General features: G+C 49.7%; 1 protein-coding gene across 1 annotated transcript in view; it reads right to left on the bottom strand.

Annotated features, from left to right (window-relative positions):
• The window catches only part of Efcab8 (EF-hand calcium binding domain 8), a 61,915-nt gene extending 42,079 nt beyond the window's left edge, over positions 1-19,836 (bottom strand). Inside the window, exons 1-9 of the mRNA XM_034496847.2 lie at positions 19,782-19,836; positions 17,265-17,427; positions 13,453-13,571; positions 12,067-12,170; positions 8,369-8,504; positions 6,403-6,508; positions 3,614-3,698; positions 2,656-2,780; positions 6-79 (exon numbers count right to left, since the gene is read on the bottom strand). Of these exons, the coding sequence (XP_034352738.1) occupies positions 6-79; positions 2,656-2,780; positions 3,614-3,698; positions 6,403-6,508; positions 8,369-8,504; positions 12,067-12,170; positions 13,453-13,571; positions 17,265-17,427; positions 19,782-19,823 (954 nt within the window). The 5' untranslated portion in view covers positions 19,824-19,836. The remainder of the gene's footprint in view (positions 1-5; positions 80-2,655; positions 2,781-3,613; positions 3,699-6,402; positions 6,509-8,368; positions 8,505-12,066; positions 12,171-13,452; positions 13,572-17,264; positions 17,428-19,781) is intronic.
• Positions 19,837-22,152: the final 2,316 nt, after the last annotated feature.

Here is a 22,152-nt window from a genome sequence, read left to right as displayed (position 1 = left end):
CTTACCTTCATTCGAAAGCTTCTATACAGAGGAGCCCTCTCATTTAAGAGCTTCTTCAGGGAAACAGTGATCCAGTGATCTGACAAGGAAATGACAGAGTGCTCGTTAGCTCTCCTCTGCCAGCTTAGATGACATCTTCGCTGATGGGTATCTTCCATTCCCAGAACACCGACCAACCAGCCCCTCCTAGGAGCCCCATGTAACTTCATGAGCTCTCCAGTACCTCCCCTGCTACCCAGCCTTTCTCTGCAAGCCCACTGTGCAACAGTGGCCAGGGTCCACACACTCTCAGGTGCTGCGCTGGCTCCCCAGTAGTGAGTTCCAGGGAATGAACAGACTTCAGGCTGTATTCACTCTGAAAATGATCCACTAGGGAGCTTGCTGTTGTGCCTCAGAATACATGGCCTCCTTGGCTTTCTTCCCAAGAAGTACAGGGTGCACACATGTATCGTGAGCAACTCATACATGCCACGCACCCCACCCACTGACTGCCCTGCCTTTGGGAAACCACCCAGTCAGCAGCTGATGGACCCCCCAGGGAGAGCAAACTGATAGAGATGGAAGAGTCCTGGGGACATTTGTTGGGTCAGCAGCTGTTCAAGGAAGTAGGTCAGTTTAGCTTTAGGTCTGTAAGCAACTCCCAGGGATCATGGAAGAAAAACACTGGAGGGGATGGGTGTGGGGTATGGGGGCACCTGTACAGGGGTAAGCGGAAGCTTGGGAAAAAAAAAAGTCCCCAAGCTGGGGAGATAACTCAGCCTGTAAAATACTTGCTACACAAGGAAGAAGATCCAACCTTAATGTCCAGAGCCTGTGAAAAGCACACTTGTAACCAAAGCTGGAGGAGTGGAGACGGAAGGATTCCTGGAACTTGGGAACCCAGGAGACCCTCTTACTAAGAGACCCTGTCTCAAAACACAAGATAGACAGTCCCTAAGGAACAATACCTGGGTTTAGCCTCTGGTCTCCACACACATTTGCACATACACGTATAAGCATCCAGAAGACACACGTACACACATATACATGAATACACACAAAAGAAGTCCTGAGCCAGACAGGATGCTGCTTGTGGCTGCTGACATGGAAGCTGCTGGAAAAACACTGTATACGGCTCATCTCTCCCATTAAACTATGAGGTCCGGGGAGGCACTTTATGCACCCAACACTTATTCTATGTGCCCTATAGCAGAGCCAAAACTTAGGTGTAGTTGACCCTACACCCATTTGAATAAGGAGACTGATGCACAGAAAGGTTAAGCAACGGCTTCAGGTCACACAGAACTAGGTCCATACTTCTTAGCTCTGTTCATCCACTCTCACATCTTCATGCCTTCATGTTTGTTCTCAGCCTTCAATTAGTAAGTAGGTGGCCCAGAAGAGCTCCCACCCAACACTCAAGCCTAATCCTGTGTCTTATTCATTCACCACTTATCAAAAAGACCACTGTAACCCCTAAGCTAGTTCCCAGTGTGTCACAAACATGATGGGGACATGGCAGCCACCAGGGGCTGATGGGACAAGGACAAAGTGCTAGCTGGAAGTGTAGCTCGGTGCTACAAAGCTTCTCTGACATATTGAAGGCTCTAGATTTAATACCCAGTGTGCAAGCACACACACACACACATCCACACACACGCACAGTCATGCATACATACACATACACAAAACCAGAGCACTAATACTTGCGTCTTCCCTTCCTTAACACTGAACATCAAGAAAAAAAGCTTAACAGGGTCCTTGCCAAGGTCTGGGGAACCTTGGAGACTTCCTTAGCTAGCAGTCCCAGCAAAGACCGCTCTGGTGTCTTGGATAGAAGGGAAGTCAGTTGCCCTGCAGGCAGGCTCCAGGGTCCTGGGGTCCTGCGGTGGCTAGAGTCTTAACACCACACCTAAGGTTCCATCCCAGATGTGATACAGCTCCTGTGAGTCTCCAAGGCAGCCCCAGGGCCGTGACCTCTGTTGGCCTTGCACCCGTCCTCAAAGAAGCTTCCATAGTCAATTCAGGGAACATCCTAGCCAGTGATGACAACAGAGACTCTGAACACACAGGCTGGCCTTAGATCTCAGTCACCACTCCTCAGCCTCAGGATGTGTGCTAGTAGCTTCAGCTCACTAAACCTCTTAATGGGCAGTAACAAGTCACCAGCCCTCATGGGTGGAGATGACTGGATATGATGTATCAAGAGCTCAGCAGACAACTGCATATTCACAAGGCTGCCAAGCCAGGCGGTCCCGGGCTCCACCACACCCACCCATGGTCTTCCCAGCCTATTTTCACCTATTCAAAGATAGCTCAAAACCAGGTAGAGCAGAATCCCTCTCACAGCCACCAAATAGGGCTACTATCCTGGGCCTCAGAGGATGGTAGGCATGGCCAAGCACTTCATTTTCCCAGAGGTGAAAAGGATCCACAGCCTTCAGTCTTCAACTGCAAAAGGTCCCACCTCACAAGCCTGTCCCTCAGCTCAGACCTTCTGGCCTTCTCCTATCTATCCCCTAGCCCCAGTAGGCATGGTGCCCTCTAAGCTCCAAGGAACCTCCTCTCCAGAGATTCAGAGCAGGGACAGGGAGGCAAGAACACCTCAGAGACCATGGCCAACTTAGTACCCACATGTACCCACTCCCTGAACCTCTGCCCATGCCTTTTAGCTACCCCATTTGGAGGTCCGGGGGAGGATCTGTGGGTTGAACAGCCCACTAGACACATTGTCAGAGATGAAGATGACAGCATTGCCCTTGGTGTCCCCATAGCAGAAAATAGCTTTGTGATAGTCGGTCCTGGAGAGAGATAAGGATAGAGCATGCTTGTTAAAGGAGGGAGGGGCTGATCTCTGAAGAAGGAGGTTGTTCTTTCATCAGAACAGCAAACAGCAGCCCCTCCCCACCCCCAGAGAGAGTGGGGACTGCACCAGGGCACTGGGTACTTAGGGTTTTATAGGGAAGAAAAGGGAGCTTTGGGGTAGAAAGATTTTTGTCTGTAGACCTATTCTCTGCTTCCTGTGCTCATAAAGAAGGTCCTCATCACACTGGTATCCTTGCCACGAGGTCTCCTGGAGGTCCTAATGACACATTGACCCCTGACACTGAACTCCCTGCTCCTAACTGCCCACTGACACCACTGATCTTATCAGTGCATCAAATCTTCCTGCATGGAGTTTTTCAGGCTGCTTGAAGCTTTTAGGTTATTAGCTCTTCACTGAGGAGTCTTCTGCCCTGGCCCTTCTGCCAAGGCCCTGTCACCTTAGGGACAAGAGCAGTTCTAACAGACTCCAGCTTTGGTCTGGGTCTCAACCCCAGTGGCCAAGCTCACCCTAGTCATCACTGAACCAAATTTCAGGTTCTGTTTCAACCATTTTTACTTCCCAGACACCTCCATGCAGCAGAGTGAGGCTCTGCTAACACTTGATGGCTAATGGACTAAGAAGGGAGGGGGTGTGCGAAAGAATAACTCAAGGAGCAGAGTGACTGCAAGACCAAAGGACAGAATCAGCAAGGGACAATATGGCGATGAGCTCAGAACCAGCTCCCCTAGTGCCTCCCTGGGGTCCCAGCCCCCTTTCCAGTAATGTGGTAGCTGCCAAGACCCTGAACCCATCTCCTGTGAGACTTACCAGTAGTCCATGACCATGACACAGCTATCCAGATCAATGAAGGTGAAGGCTCGGAGACATCTGTACCCACTGATATCAAAGAACTCTGGGAAAGAAAGAAGAGAGGGACATACAGAGCCAAAAACCATGTTCGAGGCTCCGGTGGTATCTAGAGGTGGCAAGCAACCTCCCAAAACTCCCTGTCATCTCTCTGGCTCTGCCTACCCCACCCCACCCCACCCCCACAGCAATAAAAGGCAGCAGATCCAAGCACAGCTGCTAACCAAGCCAGATTCAGCTGCAAACTATCCTCTGATCCCCACTGCAGCAAGAACAAACTCCAATGCAAACCTCAGTCTGTAAAATCCTACAAGGTCAGACCCTCCACAGCCCATGCCTGGTCTGCAGCCCCTGTCCAGCCCCCAGGCTATAAGCATGCCAGATTCTTACCACTGTAGGTGTATCAATATCTTCCACTTCTGGGTCCTGCTCTGGCCACCTTGAATACCCCCAGAACCCCTCCAGACCACCTCCATGACCCCCTCTTAGAACAGCCTCTCCGTCTTCAGCTAGGCCCGCTGGCATTCTCCCACCTGGTTGGCTGCCGATCAATCTCCCTCACCACCTTTATCTTTGCCTCAAGTTTATTTCTCTTTTATTAGAATATGGGTGCTGCCTGGCCTGGCCTGAGATCTGTGTGAGGGCAGGAAGTGTGTTAGCAGGGCACCTGTGGAATCCTCAGCATCTAACACAGCACCCAGGGCTCTACTTTGCTGAGTGACCACAGCTGTGATTTACAAATAAAGGAACAAGGGCCAAGCCCTGCTTATGTGGGTAGCAGGCAACATCTGGTCTCTGTGGCTTCCGCTAGTCCTTCCACGTGTGTGTGTGTGTGTGTGTGTGTGTGTGTGTGTGTGTGTGTGTCCTTTTAGGTGTTCAGAGCAGATAGAAACAGATACATCTCCTCCACATCATTCAACACCTCTTATCAGGGGTAGAGCTAGGAACCCCCTTCCCCCAAGCAGATCAGAGACCAGGCAAGCTCATGACATACAGGTGCATATGAAGAACATCTTATAGAGTGGCTTTGTGCAGGCTCACCCCATCCCTCACTGTCTGGTACCAGTCTTTGATCTTCTGAATACATTATTTTCATCCTCCCCCAAAGCCTTCCATGGGATCCTGACAGGCAGCTGCTCCTGGTAAACTCCCCTACCTTGAAAGTCTGGCTCCTGGCAGCCCTGGCCTCAATTCAGTCAGTCTCCCACATCTGAATGACAGGTCCTTGAGTGTCAGCTTCCTACAGAGCCCAGCCACCCAAGAAGGGATATGGGACACAGAGCAGGCCTAGCTGGGCTGAGCCACATAAGGCAAGGCGCATGCTAGTACACTTTCACACTCGCCTCTGGCCTTGACCAAATGCCCTGAGCAGACCACATCTGTTCAGTCTGAAGAACTTGATGGCATGAAGTGATGAGGCCAGGCCCTCAGGGTTGAGGCCACCAGGAATGATGGGTAGCAGCAAGCTCTAACTGTTTAAGTCTTTGCCTATGACTGGCTGCTTCTAGATGTGTCACAGCCTGTTCTCCTGATTAAAGGACCTACTGTATGCCAAGCAACTCCACACATCTAATCACTAACCCATACTCACCCTAGAGATTCAGAGCATTGGGTCCTGTTTCCCTCTGGATAGACTAAGGCCCTTGAAGGTACATAGCTGCTCAGAGTTACAGCCCTACTGAGTGGCAGGACCAGGGTTGAAACCTGGGCACTGGCTGTTTCAGCCATTCTCCATTCATCCTTCTATTTAGTGCTACACCACAGGCTGTAGGTACACACATGAATGTCCTCTCCACAACGACCTGGAACAGGTCATCAATTGGGCCTTGTATTTGCCTACCCATCTACCCACTGCCACTAAGCCTCTAAGTGGCACTAGGTACAGAGATATGGATGTGAGTGAAACAGATGCAGTCCCTACAGACCGAGCTCCAACACAGAGTAGAAGGCAGACATCCAGCACTCATGCTGAAAAAGATCACACTCTGAAGGGGCGTGGCAGAGGAGAGGGCCTTATCTTGTGCAGATTTTGTTAAGAGGCACCTGACTTGAACTAGGTGGTCAGAGAAAGCTCTCTGGAGGAAGTAACACTTGTGATGAATCAAAGGAAAAGTAGAAGCTCTGGGGTGGGGAGGTGTGTGGGAGGTAAGGCAGAAAGCATCCACATTCACCCACAGTGCCCATCCAAGGAGGCAAGAGAAGGTCACAGTAACCTCAGCACGTCAGGAGGAAGGGTCTGGTCCAGGGAAAACAATGGAGAGCAGGGGCCAGACCTTTCTTATCCTCATGGGCCACACTGAGGATCCTCCTCCAACCTGTGCTTTGTTGGGGTGAGGGGTGTAAAGGTTTTCTGCAGGGAGAGATTTCAAAAGTCCGTTTGTAGCTATAGGGACCTTCAGAGGAAAGGCACTAAACAAGAGGAGGCCTCCATGTTATTCCAGTGACCGCTGAAGGTGGCCTGGGCTGGAGGCAGCAAGAAGCAAGGGGCAGAATCAAGCTAGAGAGACCTGTGTGGGCTGTGGTTTGAAATTTGAACTGTTCAATACTTGTAGACATTCAGTATTCATTGAGCGAGCACACCTGCCTACAAAAGCTGTCACCAACACAAGCGGCGGCACCCAGTGCCTCTCTTTTAAGGCCTCTCTAGCCAACAACAGTCCCAGAGGACGCCCATGGATGCTCATGGTTGCTCAGCCAACAGGTCTGCACCACTCGCTAGAAGGCCTAGAGCGCCCAGGGGACGGACTCACCTATCTTTAGTTCAGTGGAGGCAACTGCAATGAGGTTCATGTTGTGCAGATAGGCCACGTCAATAACCCACATCTGCTGGTGGCCGTACTGCTTGGTCTGGGTAAGCTGGCGGAACAGAGGAGGCTCAGGTCATGGAAGGTTGCTAGCAGATTGCACAGGGGGCACGGATCTTTCCTGCCACACAGGACCCTGGACCCAGTACAGTCTTGACATGGAACCTTATCTCAGCACTAAAAACAGGGCCTTGGCTAAACTCCTCCAGGCTGTTCCCTCATCTGTAAAATGGGCCTAACTTTCAGGATCCCAGTGTCTTAAGGCCAGGCCCACCTCCAAAGTCTGCCATCTGCATGACAGTGAGCATTCCCCAGTGGGTATTTACCAATGAATATGGGAGCCCCACCCTTGCCAATCTCTAACCCCAAACCAGATCCTCCAGGAAGAATCTCCAGAACTCTCAAGATTTCCCAGTAAAGATTCCTCTGTCTCCTCAGCCTCCTCAGAGGCACAGAGGTAACCATACAGCAGCCACTGCCAAAGGTTGGGTTAGTAACAACTCCTTCTATACATATGTGGAGAAAAAGAAGACAGAGTATGCCAGAACCACAGGAGCACTACACACACACACACCATACACACATGCACACACATACGCACATACACACACACCACACACATACACACACTACATATACACACACAAATACACATACACCACACATACACACACACATATACATACACACATACACACACACACCACACATACACACACACCACACACACACATACACCACACATACACACATATACCACACATACACACAAACATACACACATACACACACCGCACACACACATACATACATACACACACACCACACACATACACACACACCACACATACATACACACCACACACACACATACACCACACATACACACATATACCACACATACACACCACACACACATACAACACACATACACACATATACCACACATACACACACCACACACACATACATACACACACACCACACATACACACATACACCACACACACATACATACAGAGAGAGAGACAGAGACAGAGACAGAAAGAGACAGAGAGAGAAATGAAACCTCCACAAACCTCATCCAGGTCTCTCCTCCCACAAGGACTGGCCCTGCTGTCAAGTGTAAGCCCTGCATGGCTACTCAGGTGTGAAACCCTTCACAGTACTGACAGTGTTCTGCATAAGCCTTGCTGGGGGCCCCGGAAGGCAGGGTTTGCCTTATTTGCTGCAGGGTCCTCCACCAGCCTGGCAGCATCAAGTGCATAGCAGATTTGCCTGAATGAGTCATTCCCTACTACACTAGGCCAAGAGCTGACAGCAGAAAGCCCACGATGACATTGGCCTGTATTCCTCTGTACTAAATGAATGCCTCAACCTGCTCAAGCAGGACCCATGTCCCATACCATTATGTATCCCCAGAGCCCCAAGAGGGGCTACTACTCCAAGACTCTGGGCAGATGAGGAATGAGAGACAGCCAGCATCCCACAGCTGGTGGGTGGCGCAGCTGGGATTCTAACCCTGGGAGTTGGACCCCAGAGCCCAAATACCATGACTTCCTGCCTGGTCCAGACAAAGGTTTCAGTCAGCAGGACTTAGGGACAGTGTGAGTATGACAGGGCAAAAGGAGAAGGCTAGGCCCTGGCACCGAGGCAGGAGGATAATGCTCACGGATATGGAAACCCAGGGACACACTCCTTGAATGAACTGTTTTGGGGGTGCCTAGTGGGCATCCAGGCTGACATCTGCTTAGCATATGACAAGTGTAAGGCCCCCTGTGGTTAAGCCACAGTCTTGACCTGAGCCCTGTGACTTCAGAGTCTGGCTGCTCGGACAGTGAGTGCCAAGGACAAGTCCACTCAGGGTGCCACAGCAGAGACACTCCATCAACCTCATGAGTGTCCCACTCACCCGGAAGGATTCCATCATTGAGAAGGTCTCGGACCAGAACTGCAGGACCCCATCTTTGGTGACAGTCAGGAAACACCCCATCTTTTTTAACCGTTGGTTTAAAAAGGCCACTTTCACCACTTCGCTCCCATGGTGCCTGCGGATGGCGGGAAACATGCAGATACCATTCAAAGAGAAAGTATCTGCATGAACAGCCACAGAAGAGGTAGGTCAGAGGCCAGTGAGGACAGCTACATGTGTGCACGTGTACACACAGGTACACACACACACACACCAAGAAACTGTAGGTGGCTCAGGGAACGTGGAACTCTGTCCTTTCTCCAGATGGACTTCAACTAGATCAACAAAGCCCTCAAGAAAATAAACCCCAAATAGAGACTAGGGTGTGACTCAGTGGTAGTTTGCCTAGTATATGTGAGGCCCTGGGTTCCATCAAAAACAAACCAACCAACTATGATATGGAATGAGATGGAGTCCAAAGCTGACCCTGAGAAATAACCATCCAGGTCCCTCACTTGGTAGTGGGAGAGCAAAGATGGAGAATAGAGATCTCCTAAGTTTCTTTCACAGGAGAAACAGCCCACAGATGGCCATCAGGGTACAGCTGTGACAGTGACCTGAGACATGACACTTTCTAGCCATCGCTCTCCTGCTCTGGGTAAAGAGAAGTAGATCAAGACAAGAGTAAACTAAGGGGCAACGAGCCGTTAGGCCTTGTGCCCCCCCCTCCCCCGACTCTTCATGGCCAGGATACTGAGCACAGCAGACAGTTCCTGGGCAGGCCTGGCCCTGCAGGCTGTTACCCTACAGCCTGCACAGCCAGCCTCAGTGCCACCTGCCACTGGTTGTTTTTCTGCCCCCAGTGTTGGCAAAGCAAGCTGGCTATTAAGGCTCTGATTCTTCCATCTTCATCTGCCCATCTTGGATCAGGGCCGGGCAGGGCAGGTTATCATCTCACTTACAGGGAATTGCATCTCACCCAGGCCCAGCATAGCTAGAACTAAAACCCGGAGCTTTCAGCCTACCCCAAGGGCATTTTCCAAGGCTTGAAAATTTCATAAGCTGACCTGAGGCTTAGGGGGAACCTATGTCATTGTGAAATGCAACTCCAGATCATTTCTCCCTGCAAGTCCACTGAGGAAAAGGCAGGACCACGTGCCCTATAGGAATCCTGTCCCCTGCCATCGGCTTCCTTTTCTGTACTGAACAAGTCTAATATTCTTAGCTCGCTCTCTCTCTCTCTCCATCGCATCAACTCTGACCCTTCTATCAGGACCAAGAAAGAAGTGAGCCATGAAGCTAACCCAGCCCTCGGAATGGCATTTTAGGGAAGTCTGCTTCCTCATCCGTGTGTTGACTATGCCTCTCCCTTGCTGGACAGTGAAGGGAGGACACCCTCAAAGAGGGTGGGGTGCTGGGTGTGTGCTCAGCCCAGATCCAGTAATGGAGAGCTGAATTTTAAGAGACACCCTCTCATAAAATTAAACATTGTTTGGCTATTCTGGCTACTTTCTCCATCAGATCCAAGAGCCCTCTGGATTTGTAAGCTGTAGAAATGAATCAGAGCAAATAAGGAAGAAGTGTCCTGAGATTTTTTTTTTTTTAGTATATGTTGTTGTCGTTGTTGCAGATTTTAAACATTCTTGAGATCTGAAGAAACAGAAAGACCAGTGAAGTTACATCAAGCCAAGTATTCATGTCAAAATTACAGTTATAAAAACTCTCATTATTCATATTTAATTGGCTACTCCTCAATTAACTCCCAACCATGATTTTTTTTACAAGCTACTCTGCTATGATCTCCACTAAACCCCCTTCCCCACTAAAGCTCCAGCCTACCTGCCCAAGCCGAAGACAACCTCTAGACCTTGCTCTCCCACAGCCTGTTCTGGGCGTGGCTCTCTGAGGACAGCCTCCTACAGCCTCCTCTGACAGACCACAAATGTAGCTCACCAAACTGTGCTCCACAGGAGCCAGCACCCCAGCCACACACCCCAGGCTGCTGGTTTTCTAACCCAGAGTGGTTCCAGAAAAGGAGAAAGAGTCCAACAGGCAGCCCAGCTCAAGAGCCCCACTGCAGAGGGGCAAGCCCCAAGCCAGCAGTTTTCAACCTGTGGTTCTCGACCCACTTAGGGGGTTGAATATCAGATATTTACATTATGACTCAGAACAGTAACAAAATTACGCTTCTGAAGTAACAACAACAACAACTTCATGGCTGGAGTCACCACAACAGGAAGAGCCTGTGTATTAAAGGGCTGCCGAATTAGGAAGGCTACGAACCACTGCAAGCCAACAAACCACCTCTTGTCCTTAAGGAGTTAGAGGCAGGGATGCCGACAAGGGAGACAGGGCCACAGCATAGAAAGGAAGAGTTTGATGAAACTTGAGGCATGTCAGTCCAAAGCGTGGCACTCTGGACTCTTGAATATTTTCAGCTGAAGGTGTTTGAGAAGCAGTTGGTTTGGGCTGTAAGATCCCAGGTGGGCGTAATCTTTTTATCTTTTTCTCTTTTTCTTTCCTAAAGCATGGTGTCCTGTGTACCAGTCTGGTCTCCAACTTACCATGTAGTGGCGGGGACCCTGAACTTTGGGTCTTCCTGCCTCTACCACCTGGATGCTGGAATTACAGGTGTGTACCCGGACTCTCAGCAACAACCTTACTTCTGAAAGGCCAAGGACACAGAAGGGAATGGGGGTGGACGGTCTGGCTAGGTCACCTCCAGCTATTGCATCTGACCCCTCCCTCTGTTGCCCTAATTTCCCTGAGGCACTGGGGATTTAGATGAGTTGGATGAGTGCTTGGCTAGTACACATGATGCATACCTATAATCCAAGCACTCAAAAAATCAGAAGGAGGACGATCAAAAGCTCAACCTACGTGTGGAGTTAGAGGCCAGCCTGAGCTATATGTCATCTCAAAGAGTGAACACTCAATCTTCCCATAACTTTCCACTCTTCTCAAACCTAGCGCACAAGCATCAGGGGTTTACAATTTCTAGTGCTTTCACTTCTCTGGAAAGGTTCCCAAAACTGTAAAACTTCTATTAAACAAGATATCAAATGTCTACTCTTCTCCTGTGGTCATCAGCTACAGAAGTCCTCCAAGGTCCAAGCTCCAGGGGACACTGTGGGTGAAGGGACCACAAGTGGAGAGAGTAGCAGCTCAGGCAAAGCCAAGATAAACAGGACCACTACATTTCAACCACCACCCCCTCCTGAGGGTCAACAAGGCTCTACAAGGCCCTCATAGCCTGGCCATGGAGGCTGTGAGTAGCTTTCTCCCAGGAGAATCCCAGCTGCACATATGTGAGCCATCTGTGCCTATGGAGATGAAACTGCCAGATCCGCTCAGCACTGGCCAAAGAGAGAAGCAAGAGAGACTGGCAGTGTGCAGAAGTGGGGAAGAGCGTGAAGAACAGCCCCCACCACTCTCTGCCTGTTAGCTTGGGCAAGTCATCAGTCTGGCCTCTCCCAGCCTTGGCTCCCTCATCTGTGATAAGGGGACAAGCCATCATGTCACCTACCTTTGTCACCATGACCACCTACAGATTATGAAGGGCAAGCTGAAGGGACAAGAGGCCATCTAGGACCTTGGTTGGGCCTGCAGGGTGGCTCACACACTGAGGAGGGGGCACCCTGCAGGCTCAGTGCCAGCACTTTTCCATCACACCCCAGCTTCAGGGAAGAGGCTCTTACAGGGGGATGACGGTCATGGGAAGGTGGAAGCGCAGGCGGTACTGGCTCTTCCTCATCTCCTCCTTGCCCTGGAACTCACGCATCATATAATCCACATACTTCTGCTGTCTCAGAAAGACAAAGCAAAGGGGAGGAGTTGTTGGCGTAGTCTTGACATTTGCCTTTAGGGTCCCAAGCCCAGCATACACTGTCTTCCCTTGTCCCTCTACAGTCCCCTCTAAGTGGCTCTGAAGGCTGCACTCACTGAGGAACTAGCCAAGCAACCGGCCTATGCTTGAATCTCAAATGTGACAAGCATGGTTTGTAACACTAAGCACCCCTCAGCCACAACCACATCACCTGGCCGCCCATGGAAAGCTACTGGTCACCTCTGCTTCACAGAGAAAATAATCCAACTGAGGTGCCATGTCTGATTTGTCCAAGCCCATGACCAAATTAAGGGTCCACAGCTATGTGGGTACATTTACCCTACAAATATCTGCAACTCTGGCCTCCAGTGACCAGCCTCACTAAAACATAGCCAAGGTCCAAATATTTGAAGCTATGGCAAGAAACAGAAACCAGGGATGTAACTCAATGGTAGAACACTTGCCTAGCATTCCTAAGGCCCCCAGTTCAACAAAAGGTGGCAAGCACCATTGTAGATGGACAAAGAATGCTGGGAATATTATACCCAAACCACGAGGAGGTATTCATTGGCAGTTAGCCCACAGACCTTTGAGGCACACTCCCTGGGTCTGAACACAGGCTCAGCTGGTAGCCAGCTCTGTAACACTAAAACAACATTCCCAATGGCTCTGTACCTCAGTTTCCCAGCTGCTACCTGTTCTAAATCCTGTGAGGCTTCAACAGGGGAAGACACATGGTACTTCAGCGTCATCTTACATTATCAGTCTCTCCAACAAGGCTCGGCACATTTCTACAGGCTTAATGCCATGTGCTCTGTTTAACCTTGTGAGTTCTTTAAGGTCAGCATCATTGCTACGCTACAAAGACCCGACAGTTCCAGATTCAACATCCATGAGCGTGCCTGTTCCTGAGTGACAAGAAAGGCCATGATCTGTCATGGTACTGACAAAGATCCCCCTACACTGGATGGGAGGCTCCGACGTGGAGGAGAGCTAGCTGTACCTCAGTGGGAATGCTTAGTGAGAAAGTCTCGATGAGGGGAACGAGTCCATCTCACGGAAGTCTCAAGGGAGATCATTCAGAGACACCAAGCTTTCCTTTACCTGGCAAGCACCCCAACTGATACCAGAGTGCACACTGATTTTCTGATACTTGCTGCCTCCCGTTTTCAAGCCTCTGCTTGCTCCACTGAGAACCAGGCCAGACTTTCTAGCCTCTCCCAGCTTCCTGTGGCAGGCTGCAGGGCACCCTTCTTACCCAGGTGACAAAGCCATTGCAGTCTGAGTCCACCTTCAAGAACAGGACCTCGAGCATCTCCTCCGACATGTTGTTCAGCACCCCCTTCATGATCTTGATGAAGCCATCCTTTTTCAGGGCTTCGAGAGAGAGGAACATCAGTGCTTAGGTACAAGTCGCACGGCCCTCATGGGCCGCAGGCTGCAGGCACCCCACTCCAGACGCTCACTGCTACCTGCTTGTCATTGTCAGTTGGACCCCTCAAGGGAGGCAGATGTGAGAACTCCAGCCAGAGCTGTGTTACCTTAGGAGGCAGCCCTTCCCCAAGCCCCTCCCATGAGTGATGAGCTTGCCCCTGTTTACTCTTCCCTCAGGACTCCAGCATCCACCCTAGTGCAGGCCCACTGATTCCTGATGCTTCTGCAATCACCCCATCATCTTTGCCCACACTCAGTCATTCTTCATGAACACCTACCACTGTGTGTACCCCAGAGCAGGAGGTTCTCAGAAGACCAGGTCCCTCTTCCCATCAAGGGATACAGACTAAAGCAACAACTCCCCACAGAACAGAGTCAGTAGCCTCTGGTGCAAATGAGGAGCAGCAACTGTTGCCCAGGGAAAAGAAATAGAGAGCAGGTGCCATGGACCTGAACCTAAGGCCACACACATGCTGGCAGGCGCTCCAGCACTGAGCCTTCCTGCAGCCTGTTGAGTACATCGTTTAAGAGCAATTTATGAAAACAAAAACTTTTAGTCAGGTATGATGGTGTATGGCTGTAATTCCAGCTTGTGGAGGGTTTGGTATTCAAGGCCAGCTGGGCTATACAAGTTCAAGGCCAGCCTGGGCTACATGAGACCCTGTGTCAAAAAGACATCATCATCATAATAATAATAAGACATCATCATAATAATAACAATAACAACAACAACAACAATAACATCCTTTGCCTAGAGGGAGAGATGGGGAAAAAAGGAAGAGGTAAGACAAACATAAAATACTTTCTCCCTGAACTGACCTCTATAGCTATAAGGAAATCTGTCTGCAAAGGTGTCAATTGGCCAAGTCTAATTTTTTAATATAATTACTGTCTTCAAAAATCATTTCTAAAACCCCTTCAAATACTGGAACCCTTGCCATGGCTGGAAGGTCATGCAGTATCTGTCTCCTTTAAGCAAGCATCATCTTCTACCATATCCCTTCATGCTCTGCTCCAGCTATAAGAACCTCTCCGCACCCACCACAGGGCCTTTGCACAGCATGGATGGCCTCTCCCTGCAGTTCAAGTCACTCTTTCTACCAGGATGCTTTTCTTCCTAAGGAGCATCTGAGAGGCTGCCATCCCCACTGTTTGACTTTCCTACGTCTCCCACTCCACCATGACCTCTGGGAATACACAAGATCCCTTCTGTCACTCAACAAACACTGGTCCAAGTTTCTCTGGGCACTAGGAAGTGACAGATCTGCACCCTATGAATGCTGGCAACATAAGGGGGGCTCTGAGGAAACCGAGGCTGCCTGCCCACAGTCACACAGCCAGTAGGTTGGTAGTGACAGATAGGAATGTCAGCATCTGTCCCCAGAGCTCGTGGGCTCCCCACCACCATGCCATTGTCCCTGTCACACTAGACTGAGAGTCAAACAAAAGCCCAGGCAACAAGGACTTGCTGGGAGAAACGCCCATTTAAGTGTGTGAAGCTGGGGCCAAGAGGCTTCCGTGTTGTGAGTGGTGTGCCACCGTCCTTCCATGCACTGATGGGGACAAGGGCAGTTTGTGAGCACTGCAGGCCTTTCTCAGAGATAGGTGAAGCGGGACTGCGTCTGCGCTTGCAAAGCCTCAGGAGAGGGGAAGGAGGGTCCCCTGCCCCGGCTTGGAGGACACGCAGTGAATGGGAAGGCACTGACATGGCCTCACTCTCTGCCACCAGTACTGGTATCCAGGTGCCTGGGAAATGGTATGCCACCCATGTCCTCGATAGCCTTGCTGAAGGTGTCTAAACAGAAAAGTCAGCCTGGTTTTCTGATTTTCTAACTTTCCATCGATGCAGAGGGAATTGTCCTTCCCCAAACTAACATTATTGAAAAAAAAAAAAAAAAAAAAAAGCTCAGGAAGTCAGTGCAGGGGAAAGCACTTGGCTTGCAAGTATGAGGATAAGGATATGAGTTCAATCCCAGGAACCTATGTTCAAAACCAAGCAGGGCAGCATATGCCTGTAACCCAGTCCTGGGTAGGACAAAAGCTGCCAGATCCTGGGGCTTTCTGCCCACCAGCCTTGCCAAAACAACAAGCCTCAGATCTGGTGAAGAGACCCTGTCTCAAACAAATAAGGTGAAAAGCAACAGAAGACATCCTGATGTCAACTTCCAGCCCTGCCATGTGTATTTACACTTTCTGTCTCTGTGTGTCTGTCTCTGTCTCCTCTCTCTGGGTCTCTCTCCACTCGCTCTTTCTCTCTCCAAACACTAGGTGTGAAAGCCCAATGAACAGGAGAGGGGATGGATCCAACACTAACATCTACAGTCTAGCAACTTGACTCTGAAGATGCCTTTATTCCCACTTGACTTTCAGGGGTACCGTTGCAAAGGACAGAAATCAAGCTGCCAGGAGGGAGTAGGTCTGGTGTGCAGAGGGTATCCTCAAAACACCATTTACAGCCCATGCAATATAAACAAGCAAAACAGAAGGATGGCTGCATTAGCCTTCGACCCATTAGTCAGGCTTGTCCAGGAGTCTCCAGGGCACCATGCCAAGTCCTTCAGATATAAAAGGGAAGTAAGAAAGAAAGGCCTGTAATAACACACAGTCCTCAGCTCAGGGATTTTCCACTTTACAGTGCTGTACCTGCAAACCTATTTCATTACTGTTTCTTGCTTTCATGAGATATCTCACACTTTATTTTAACATATGCATTATGTTAGCTGGTTTTACCCAACCAGATGCTATGGATGTGTTCTGAGCACATCTTGGTAAGGGAGGCTAAGCTAGTGCTTGCTCAGTTGAGTGTGAAATGCTTCCTCAGCTCAGAAGATGTTCTACTCCAAATTAGTATCTGAAGAGTAAGATTGGAGATACTTACAGAGACCCACACACACCCTCCTATGGTTCCCTCCTCCTTAGGATGAGAACTTTGACTTGCTCTTACACAACAGGGCACCACACCGTTGCCTACAGTGACCATAAGATCGTGACTCCTGTGAGTGTTTCTCTGCCTTTGGCTCAAGCCTTGCCATCTGCCATGTTGGCAAATCCCACATGGTCAGCCATTATGGGATGGCTTCTGGGAGCTGAAGGCAACCTCCTTGCAACAAACAGCTAGAAAGAAATGAAAGGTGACCATACCACAGTTTCAAGGATCTGAATTCTGGAACAGAGTGTGTAAGCTCAGAAGTAAGTCCTTCCCCATTCAAGCCCAAGATGACATTATGGCCCCGGCTGACTATGGAACTGCAGCTTTTTGAAGTCCTGACCAGGAAGGCAGCTCAGTCCTGACCTTGATCCAGACTCATGGAAACTATGAAGTCATAAGCACATGTTGAATTAAGCCACTAAGACCATGGGGCTACTGTCACACACCAATTGATAACAAACCACAGACTGGAAATGCTTAGAGGAAACCCACCAAAATGCTGCATGGTAGACTTGGGTATCTGGACTAGCAGGACCTTAAAAAAAAAAGTCTTAGATCCCAAATAGCCTTCAATATCCTTGCGCCACTTACCCAGACAGAAGTTTTAAACAAGACACCAGATGCAAAAATGCACCAGGTCTGATCCCTCCACACATCCCTGATACCCAGGCAGGAGTCACAGAAACCAGCCTTTGGCATGGCTGTACCTCCATTCTCGTCTGCCTCCTTCTCAAACACCTTCTGTAGGTCAGCCAGGTGCATCTCGGAAAACTGCTGGGCGCCTTGATTGATCTCACTGTTCTGGCTGATGGAACTTGTTGCTGGAAAGGATCTGGAGGTCTCCTCCTGGGCTCCACCTGGTTGGGTCATCTGGGACAAATATGACCACAAGAACTAGGCACTAAGGAACTGAGTTCTCCGAGCCAGATGTGTGTTGTGTCAGCACATCTTATGCAAAGGGAAATCTGTCAAGCGGCTGAGTGCACAATGTTGCTCATTGCTGAAAGTGATACGTTGTCCTTACTATTCCTTATGTACTTTAATCCTATGAAGATGAAGAAAGGTCTAAGGCCCTTCTTGTGGTGATGGGGAGTAACCATTGTCCTCTTATGGATGCTGTGTTTGGGTCAGCAATGTTAGAGGACATGGGCTCATTTTTTTGTCCTGTTTTTTAACTTTTTGTTTGTGTTGTTTATTGAGACAGGGTCTCACCAGGCAGCCCAAACTGGCCTTGAGATCCTCCTGCCTCAACCTGCCAAATGCTGGGATTTCAGGAGTATACCATCCCATCTAGCTTAGAACTCTCTAATGGACTTCAGCCCCAGCCAAGGGGCAAACACGCTTGGGCTCTTAGAGTGTCCACTAACACCCTCGCGTTTACCAAGCACCAGGCACTTTGGGTCCAACAAGGAACAAAGCAAAGAATCAATCCTGCCTCACAGAGCAAGCAGACTTGACACCATCCACCCAAGGCCGGTTCGGAACAGCAGCACTGCCTCAGCCCTTCCCTCTCTTCCCTGCCCCATCTTATGCTCCTCTAGGTCATTCTTCCTGATAACCATCTCCCAGCCCCTGTCTCACCCCAAACTCTGGCCTATGACAGGCTCTAGCACAATGAGTCCTCCCTCCTCAAGACCAGGGTCTGCCTTTCCTTTCTAATCCAACTCTCAACACTGATATCTGTCAGTCTTCCTAGGAGGCAAAATGTGGTCCTGACTTTGCCTGCCTCTGACACTCTTCCCATTCCTAAGCTTAGCATCCACAGCCCTTCCAAGCTTCCTAGCTTTAACAGGCTTCCTCCTTCCAAGGCACGCGCCATGTCCCAGGCACACCAACTGCACCCCACCAGTCCAACAAAGCATATTTTCTACTTCTCAGACGGAACGCTATGCACAGGATTCCTCACGGCTAAACCCTACTCGGCCAGCACTTTCTCCAAGGAGCGTATTCCTTGACATTCAGTTGAGAGCCATCTCCACCACCCCTAACATTCCCCAGGCTCTGATCATTTCCTCCACTCTGGTGTGTCTCCCATCTATATTGCATAGACAGCAGGCATGAGAGGAAGCCCAAGGCTGCAGAGTCCTGAGCTCTGGGTTAGAGTTACACCCAGCTCTCCCACTTATAAGCTGTTTTATCTAGGGCATTTCTCATCTCCTCTCTGAGACACAGATTTATCCACCCCAAAAAACAGAAATCTATGGCACCCAGACTGCAGACTTTTGAAGACCTAAATGACACGCAAAGCTACATGAAGCCCAGGAAAGTGACTTTACAATAAATGACTCTCATGACATCTCAGAATGAGACTAAGGACGAGGAGAGAAACATTCAGCTAACTTAATCGGAATTTGCATTATCTCTACATTACTTGGTCCCATGCACTGAACAGATAATGCTGGCTTGCAAACATATATAATCCACCTCACCACTGTTGCCACTCTGCTGGACAAAATCAAGTAGAGGCCATGAACAGACTGTGAATTGATATGCTCATGTGTGTGGCATTTGGCCCGTGCTGTGCTCTCAAAGAAGCCAAGCAAATGTGCGACTCTGAAAGCCACACCTGAAATCCCAGCCAGAACCTGGGAGGCTGAGGCAGGGCTGCCAGATATGAGGCCAGCCTGGGCTTCTAAAAAAAAAAAAAAAAAAAAAAACTCTAGCTTTGTGTACCTTTAGTCCCAGCACTCTGAAGGCAGAGGTAGGCAGATCTGTGTGAGTTTGAGGCTAGCCTGCTCTACATAGTGAGTTCCAGGCCAGCCAGAGCTATACAGTGAAACCTTAAATAAATAAATAAATTAAATAAATAAATAAATAAATAAATAAATAGCAGTAGGGCTGGAGTTATCAGTATTACAAGCCTTGCCTAGCTTACTCAAGACCTGGGCTCCATTCTTAATATGGGGGGGAAAGGAGGAGAGGAGAGGGGAGGGGAGGGGAGGGGAGGGGAGGGGAGGGGAGGGGAGGGGAGGGGAGGGGAGGGGAGGGGAGGGGAGGGGAGGGGAGGGGAGGGGAGGGGAGGGGAGGGGAGGGGAAGAGGGCCTGCTTGTTAGGCTCCTTCCTCTAAGTTACCACTTGGTCCTATACATTTCTAAGTTTGCAAGACTGGTGCAGAAGCTAGCAGACATTTTGCTAGTGACATTTTGGAAGCCAGTGGACTGGTAAATGACATTTGTGTGGCTCCCAAATGTGGTCTCCCTTCCTTCACTCTGTTAGGTTCTTACCTTCTGAGATTGGGGGCTCTCTCCCGACTCCTGAGAAGACATGCGTCTTGGCCTAAAAAGGCTAATCACAATTGCTTTAACACAAGTCCACAGACCCAACCTAGCCAAACCACAGAAAGTCGGAGATGGTCAAAGGCAATGATGGCCACCCTTGTCCACAGCTCCTCCTAGTAAGGATTTCACGAGCATCCCCTTTCCCACAGAGACCTTCCATAAGTTTACAGTGGAGCCTTCCTGAACTGATGGAAAGAAACTGGCCCACTTAAGCCATGAAGATTCTCAGGTTTACTCCTAGCTTAAATCCAGAATCTGTAGAGTCCAGGGGCTTATCAAGCCATATGCTGATCCCAAAAGCCGTTCACTACTGAGAGAAGCAGATCCAGAGGTAGACACACATGTAACCCTCCCCTGCATACATCCTCCCAACCCCCTCCAGGGCCCTTGGGGACAGGACCTTCCCCAGTGAGATCAGGTAAGAACACATGGAGAGAGCTCTTTCATGTCAAGGGCATGTTTCTAATAAGAGGTTAAGATATTGGGGCACCAGACCAGCAGGGTCCCCAGATCTGACAGGAGTTGGAAGGCATCTCAGAAAGCAGAATAGACAGCAGGGAAGGAGAAGAGACTGACATACCCATGGGACTGACACATAAGCCACACATGGACTCTGGACCACCGGGGTCCTAGGAGGTATCAGGGAGAGAGGGAACATGAGAAGAAAAGAGAAAAAAAAGGGGGGGGCAGTAGGCACACGAGAAAGGCAATGGGGAGGGAGACTGGCCACTGTCCTCCCCTGTGGTGTCTTGACAACTCAAAAGTAAGGGTAACTAAGGGAAATAGCAGAAACTTCTCCAGAAAAGGGGGCACCTAGGGACAGGGACATGATGCAAGTTGTGATGACCACTCAGCTAGAAGTAAAGCTTGAATCTCTAGAAATCTGGGGACTGATAGATAAGTTTGGGGCATAGATACATTTAAGGAACAGAAAAGAGAAATGCAGGAGACAGGATGTGGCAGTGAAAAAGAGCCAACTGAAAACAGCAGGAACCTAAGGCAAAAGTACATCTGTAAGTACATTTCTGTTAACTATACGAATTGTGTTGGCACGTGCCTTGAAAAGAGCCTGGTAGGACTGGAGAGATGGCCCAGCAGTTAAAAGCTCCCGCAGAGGACCTGCATTCAACTCCTAGTACCCAAGATGGCAACCCACAACTGGCTGCAACTGCTGTTCTAGAGGATCTGATGTCCTCTTCTGACCTCCTTGAGTACTGCACACACGGTGCATAGACACACATGCAGATAAAACACTCATTCACATAAAATAAAAAATAAAAAGACCTGGGGAAGTGTGCCTTAAGGTTAATGGCAGTTATCTGTGGCAGAAGCAGAAGTGGAGGTACCTGTTAAACATGTGTTCCTCTGACACACAGAGTGATGGGGGAGGAGGAAAGAGGGAAAAAAATCTATTTTTTTCAGAGTGGGAAAAACAACCACCTCCTCAGAACAAAGGGAGAAGGTGGCCCCTACACCCTTGGTCATCAACATTTGCCCTCCGTTTCACTCTGTGGCAGTGTAAAGGGGGGAGGGTCCTACCTTCCCTTAAACCAAGATGGTCGGTAATGCAACCCATTGCACTGGGGTCCCCTTTCCCCACAGAGTACCTTGAGGAAGGCAATGCGGACAGAACCGGATGGTCGAAGATGAATGTTTGCTGCAGCAGCAGAAGTGGTTGGTGACTAAGTGTGAACACTGAAGGAAAAACAACACAATTGTCCAGAAAGTAGTTCGTGAGAGAAGGGAAAAAAGGAAGGTGGGGAAGAGAAGGTGATGGGGTAGGGCTAGCTCCTAGCTATGAGTATCCCAGTGGATGATGGGAAACAGCTCAGCAATACGGAAGTGGGGGTGGGAGAGTGCCCCAGCATGCCTTAGGCAGCTGTCACAGGACCTCAACTAGATGACGGATAATATCTGCCTACATCTGTCACCGCACTAGCTTCCAAATCCTGCGTGAAGGGAAGATGGGTAGGCCCCAATCCATCCTTCCTGTGCCCCAAAGGACTTGCCCATCCTAGTTTAAGGCACTAGGTAAGGTGGGAACCCTAGCTGGTGATAGTTTGGCCGGGGACATCCTGGGGTCTAAGCATTATCTGCCCTGTCCAGCCTGCTGCTGATGCCAGTTCAGACCTTGGAAGAATGAAGATACGGTTTGGAGCCCTTTTAGGGACGGGGGGGCGCACTCTCAAGCTCCTCTATGAAAATCAAGAAAAGCAGAGAACCAAAGAGGGCCACAGAGAACAAAGTCTCCAAGGGAGGGGTTCAGGAGATACAGCTGTGGGAGACGAGGCGTTAACCTTGTCTGGGAAGATAAATG

The sequence above is a fragment of the Arvicanthis niloticus genome, chromosome 2 (assembly GCF_011762505.2).
Source record: "Arvicanthis niloticus isolate mArvNil1 chromosome 2, mArvNil1.pat.X, whole genome shotgun sequence".
In the NCBI taxonomy this organism is placed as follows: domain Eukaryota; kingdom Metazoa; phylum Chordata; class Mammalia; order Rodentia; family Muridae; genus Arvicanthis; species Arvicanthis niloticus.
Note: the sequence above shows the minus strand (reverse complement) of the source record. Positions and strands in the feature narration are given on the sequence as shown.